At 30.0% G+C, this 5,811-nt stretch overlaps 1 protein-coding gene across 3 annotated transcripts; it reads right to left on the reverse strand.

Moving 5' to 3' along the window:
* Positions 1-1,659: 1,659 nt before the first annotated feature.
* Positions 1,660-3,022, reverse strand: LOC120161162 (transcription factor HHO5-like). Of its 3 annotated transcripts, none has more exons than XM_039171423.1 (4): positions 2,776-3,022; positions 2,199-2,684; positions 2,018-2,094; positions 1,660-1,844 (listed from the first exon to the last, which is right to left on the reverse strand). In XM_039171423.1, exons 1-4 carry the CDS (start codon positions 2,987-2,989, stop codon positions 1,803-1,805), a joined length of 819 nt encoding a protein of 272 aa, XP_039027354.1. In that variant the 5' UTR covers positions 2,990-3,022; the 3' UTR covers positions 1,660-1,802. The 3 variants fall into 3 exon arrangements, with proteins under 3 accessions (XP_039027354.1, XP_039027355.1, XP_039027356.1); XM_039171425.1 differs by having other exon boundaries at positions 1,819-1,844; positions 2,018-2,059; XM_039171424.1 differs by having other exon boundaries at positions 1,660-2,059.
* Positions 3,023-5,811: the final 2,789 nt, after the last annotated feature.

The following is a 5,811-nucleotide window of genomic DNA, read 5'->3' on the forward strand; positions in this document are numbered from 1 at the left end:
GACATAAAAGTAGAGTTATTTGAAGATATAACCACTAGTGACACGTGTAGGAAATTCTGAATTAGACAACCGACGCATAAACAGTATATGTATACATTAATGTTTGGATTCATATAATCCTCGGATTCCTCAGTGCACAAGCAGCAACAAACAGAACCCATAATGTGAATATTTATGCTTTTCCCCTTCAGTTAAAACCCCGTGTACAACCTCATCAGTAAAGTTCAACCATTCCAATTATGCATCAAGAAAAACATTATCTAATCTGAAACAAAAAGATAATCAGAGAGGAAGCAAAGCTCCTCGACGAACCAGTACCGCTCTCTCTTCTATTTAAAAAATGGAGAATGCCCTTGCTTTATTTAACCTAAAGATGTGTTTCTTCAGCTGCAATATACATATATATTGAGCCAACAACTAATAGCAAGCTCACAATACCACTAGTAACAATCCATTAGCAAAAGTTCACAATTTTGTTGATAATTTTCTTGCGCGTCTTAGCCTTGAATCGATAAGGGCCAATTGTTGAGTCAGCCACCGTTGCTCGACTGCACCAAGGGAAACATTTTGGGACAATGGTGGTGCCACCACGGCTAGAGTCATTGTTGAGTATAGCGTTTCTTTTAGAGTTTGCACAACTCACAAAGGTGCAGTTAGGGGCGAATGCAATATGTATTGCTTAGACTGTAAAGGGGATTCATTTTGCTTTTATTGCAATTCTTCTAAGCACAAAGATCATCAAGTCATTTAGGTGATTAATCTTCTGGCATTTCATTTCCATTATGCGAATCAAATCAAGAGAAAACAATTGCTTTTGATCAACCAAATTCTGAAAAATTAGGAGTTTCGTATTATGTGAAATTTGTGGAAGAACCATTATGTGAAGTCAGTGAGGGCTTGAGATTTGGGTCAGGTCGGTGAGAGTTTAAGGGTTGAGATTAGAGTTTAGAAATTTTATTTCATTAAGTCCTAAATGGCACAAAATATTACTAAAAAAAGGTTTAATAAAAAATTAGTGCCTAAACAATATTGATTTTTTCAAATTGGTACCTAATTTCCCCCCAATAAATCCAGGTGTCTAACATTACAAATGTTAGAGTATTAAAATAAGAATAATTCAAAGTTAAATAATTAAATTAAAAAATCAAAATTTAATAATCAAAATAAAATTAAAAATATATTTCAATGATGAAAAAAATATAATTTAATCATTCATTCGATTAATTTGAGGAGATGAATACCTAATTTTAGATTAAGATATTTTTAACCTCAGCCATCAAGTATATTTATTTGATCATAGATGAAAAAAATGACTTTTAGAGTTCTATTTTTTTTCTTTAGCATTAAAATGTAAATGAATTTATATGACAAAAATAACAAAAATACAGCTATAGATAACATGTAAAATACTATCTATATCTATATAGCCAGGTAACTAGCTTTCTAGCTTGTTTAGTTCTCCGACCGAGGAGATAAAAAGAACAGCCTTCTTCATGGATGTAAGTAAGATTTTATATCAAGGTGTGAGCTTCTAATTTTAGAAATAATGAACTTAAAATTTTTTAAAAACTAAAATAGATTATCAATGGAAAATAACTAAAAATAGTATCTAAAATATACAATAGTTTAAAATTTTCAAAAGGATGACTGTGCCTCATCGTGCCCCTGTCCATCTCTTATCTTCCTATTAGAGAAGCAATCATTGCTTGTGAGTTGGAGGAACCTGGCTGAATGGCTACCTCAAACATTATTCAATTTTTGGCGAACATCTGCTAGTTCAGAAAGCTCCTGATGTTGATGCATCAGCACTGCAACCGATCCTTACCAGAACGAAGCCTATATTTCTGAAATTATATATTTAGAATGGTTATTATATGTTCCAAAACAGTAAAAATTGGGATTAAAATGAAATGTTCTTTGCAAAATTAATATTTCTAAAGTCTGCAGATATATAATTTTGGTTTAAGTGTGGATATGTGTGCATTTATTACATTAAGCTTAAAAAAGATTGAATAACCTGCAAATGACTTTTTACTTGATCAATTGTCAGCCCCTCAACCTTCATCAAGTCTCTAATCTGCTTTGGAGTAGCCACTGCTTGTTTAACATGAAAAAAAAAAGAAAAGAAAACAACTCAAACTATTATATCAACTTCCCATGCACAAACTAATTATATATGTGATGTTCAGTGATCTGACCTTCAATGCCTCCAACCATGTTCAGAGCCTCCAGAAATCTTGAATGAAGCTCTGAAGACCAACATATCCTATTGTTCTTCCAAATTGATTGAGTCAGTGGCTTTGGGCCATCATAATTATATAAACCTTCATCTTCTTTCTTGATCAGATACAAGAAACCTTGGTTATAATTTCTCGATGATTCAACAATGGCTGCTGCCTCCTTTTCCTTTCCACTGCTTGATGATCCAAGAGAATCTACCCAACCACTCTCTTTGCATGCCAACAATAACCCTTCCATGCTTCTTTCCTGATTGCATGGCTGCTGGATTTCTTTGAGATTTGAACCCTTGAGAGATAGAGTCTCATACATGTCAGAATTATTCAATGTTTTCTGCTTATTTACACAATCTTCTTCTGTAGCACTGCATCTAATTTCCTGGATTTCCCTCTTGGTTTGCAGATTTTTCTTTATGTTCAGGAATTCCTCCTTTAGTTTTTCAATGGCTATATACGTTTCAAAAGATGGAAAAAATCAGGAAGTAAAGAGAAAATGGAAACAATTTCTTTGAGTTATTGTTTTAAAGAATGAACTTACCCTCCATTAGAAGTAGGTAGCTCTGAGGAAGTTCATGTTTTAAAGCCTCAACCCTGGTTAACTCGTCTTCATGCTTGCGAATATAATCACTCAACACTGATAACTTATAGTACTCATTATCAATCCTCGATAGCTCAAAGAGCAAGCTGCTCAAGGATTTAGGCACATATGTTGGCTTAAGACTCAAGCTAATCTCCAGAGAACTTGGATTCATTATTTCTCCAGTCTTTTTGCAGGAAAAAAGGAGTGAGAAATTATATACCAATATGTGTGGGTATATATTGTGTGAAAAACATTAATATAAATTCTGGGTTAATCCTAGAAGATATTCCAACTCATATTCTATATGATTTTGACAACCAATATCAAACTATCTGGCTCTCGAAAGCGGTAAAGCCGAAAGACTTCCTTTCCCTAAAGATAAAAATGATAAAAGGTACCAATATTCAAGGTTCTTCTTAATAATCAGTAATTTAGCCCCTCCATTATAGTATTTTAATCTTCATATCATTTGAGGTGAGTAAATAAAAACAAGGGTCAACTACATACTTGGTCACTAATGTTTAAGTAAGTTTTCGTATTTCTCACAGAAGTTTCAAAAGTTACAAATCAATCACTAACGTTATCAATTGTTTACAAACTGATCACTCGACGTTAAGTGCAATTAACACGTGTGACGGAAAACATAGCTGGCGTGCTTACATGGACTTTTGACCACCACGCTAGAAGACCATTGGAATCCCTTTGACTGGTTCTTGAACTGATATTTAATTAATAATTATAATTAATTAATAAAGGGGATCAAGAGTTTCATTTACCATTATGAACCATTCTTCGTCTTCCATAAACACGTTTCTTCTTCCTCCATAAACTCATTGCTTCTTCTTCCATAAAACCACTTTTTTCTTATACATAAACTTGTTTCTTCTTCTTCCATAAACCCCTTTATTCTTCTTCCGTAAACACATTTTTTTCTTCCATAAACTTATTTCTTTTTCTTCCATAAATTCATTTCTTCATGGAGTTACAACAAAGGGGGGAAATGCTATGCTTTATGGTAAACTTCTTTTGAGTTTGATAGTAAATAAAAAATAAATAAAACATTAGTTGGGCATCAACAGTTGCAAAGCGGAACATCAATGGAGTCTTCCATCTTCATAGGATTTCTCTTCTCTTGCAATTTTCAAAAAAAATTAAAGAATATATATACGAATGAAAAATCCTAAATTAAGTTTAGGGATTAGGATTTTTTTTAAAGGATAATAGGTGACAGTTGAAGGCTTTTGAGACTTTAACATTGCGGTTAACCCAGTCCATGTAAGCAATTAACGTGACAGTTGTGCTTTCCGTCACGCCTATTAATGGTTATTAATGTCGAGTGACCAATTTGTAATAAATGATAACGTTAGTGATCGATTTGTGACTTTGAAAATCAGTGGTGAAAATGACAATTTACTCAAACTTTAGTGACTATTTTCGTTGTTTACCTAAAAACAATTAATTTTAGACTTATAGTTGAAATTTTATCAGGTTTACGTTGGGATATATAACAATTTATTTGAACAAATTTTATTTATTAAAATTTACTCGAAAATATTATATAGAATAAGAATTGTCTTGTTTAATCTCTGAGTATTAGTTTATATATATATACATAAACCGTTAGTTTTATTAAAAATAAAAAATATTCAAATAATTATAAAGATTTATAATTACAATCGTAAAATAAATATAGATAATAAAGACATTTTCCTATAATCAACAACACAAGAAATTAGTCACTTAAGAATACATAAGAACCATACAAGGAAAATGTTAAAAAAACTTAATCAAATAAATTCAAACATAAGATAGATATGAACCGATCTGATCGTATCGATAAATGAAACACAAAAGAATATTAAACCATTGAAATATTATCGACAAACCATAAATCAGAATCGAGCAATGTGACTATCTACGAACATAAATTCGTATCCAAATCGAATCAGATGGTCCAAAACAAGGAAGATCAACATTATAACAAATAACCACTATCTTGATCAATTGTGACAATATCAAATCTAACCTTAATAAAAAAGTTGTCAAACAACGGCTAATACCAAAATTGATTCCTTTGTGAATCACAAAAATAAGTAATAGTTTTAAATTGTTTTATATAATTTAAAGCTATATAAAAAGTATATTAAAACATCCTTACAATAATATCAGTGATCATTTATAAAAGAATATTATCCTTTTCGATTATATCTCAATTGAATTAATACTTAGTTAACTGGGCTCAATTAATTTTTGAATATTTTTTAAATATTATGAAACATTAAAAATTATAAAAAAAAAGTTAAGAAACAAATAAAAGTTTCTAAAGTTTTTAAACAAATACAACAAATAGTTAAAACGTAAAACGTTAAATTTTAAGTTTTTTTAAAACTTTATGATTTTTTTAGAATTGGATTCTTTTTGAGTTTTAACAACTTCATTTTTAAATTAAACTTTTTTTTTTATTTTTCAACTGACGCTTGTCTTTGTTTACATACTTTCGAATAATATATGGACTGAATTGTTATATTTTATAGGAAACACATACGTGTCTGCTTGTATGATCAAATAATAAGACGTTATATTAAAAGGTTTTATAGGAATTCATTTCTTTGATATGAATTTTATGTAACACTTTAATATTTAATATAAAGATCAAGATCCTTAAGTGCGATAACATAATTTTATTTCTTTTTTTCCGAGAATAAATCAACATGAAAATAGTGTATATAAAATCAAAAGATGTGGATCAATTCAATTAAGATTGTTTTAATTTTTATTGCTTTGTTTATCTTATTGATGAAGTCATAAGCTACCATTGAATCCTTTAATTAGAATTTACATTAAGCCGTTTGAACTCGTTAAAATAGACCTGTCAAAGACGATAAAGTTAATATGATTGGAAGAGGTACTCATAAACTTCGAATAAAGATTATAAAATAAATATACAATATATTAAAAACTAAATTTAAATTTAATAAAATAAACATATAACAT

Source organism: Hibiscus syriacus, unplaced genomic scaffold, assembly GCF_006381635.1.
Source record: "Hibiscus syriacus cultivar Baekdansim isolate YM2019G1 unplaced genomic scaffold, ASM638163v2 tig00111398_pilon, whole genome shotgun sequence".
NCBI lineage: Eukaryota > Viridiplantae > Streptophyta > Magnoliopsida > Malvales > Malvaceae > Hibiscus > Hibiscus syriacus.

What these genes read in the sequence shown, in the direction of transcription:
- LOC120161162 (XM_039171423.1), bottom strand. Translation starts at nt 2,989, where the DNA reads ATGAATCCAAGTTCTCTGGAGATTAGCTTGAGTCTTAAGCCAACATAT. An exon ending in CTACCTACTTCTAATGGAGG is followed by an intron (nt 2,685 to 2,775) that starts GTAAGTTCATTC and finishes AAACGTATATAG; the next exon opens with CCATTGAAAAACTAAAGGAG. An exon ending in CATGGTTGGAGGCATTGAAG is followed by an intron (nt 2,095 to 2,198) that starts GTCAGATCACTG and finishes TTAAACAAGCAG; the next exon opens with TGGCTACTCCAAAGCAGATT.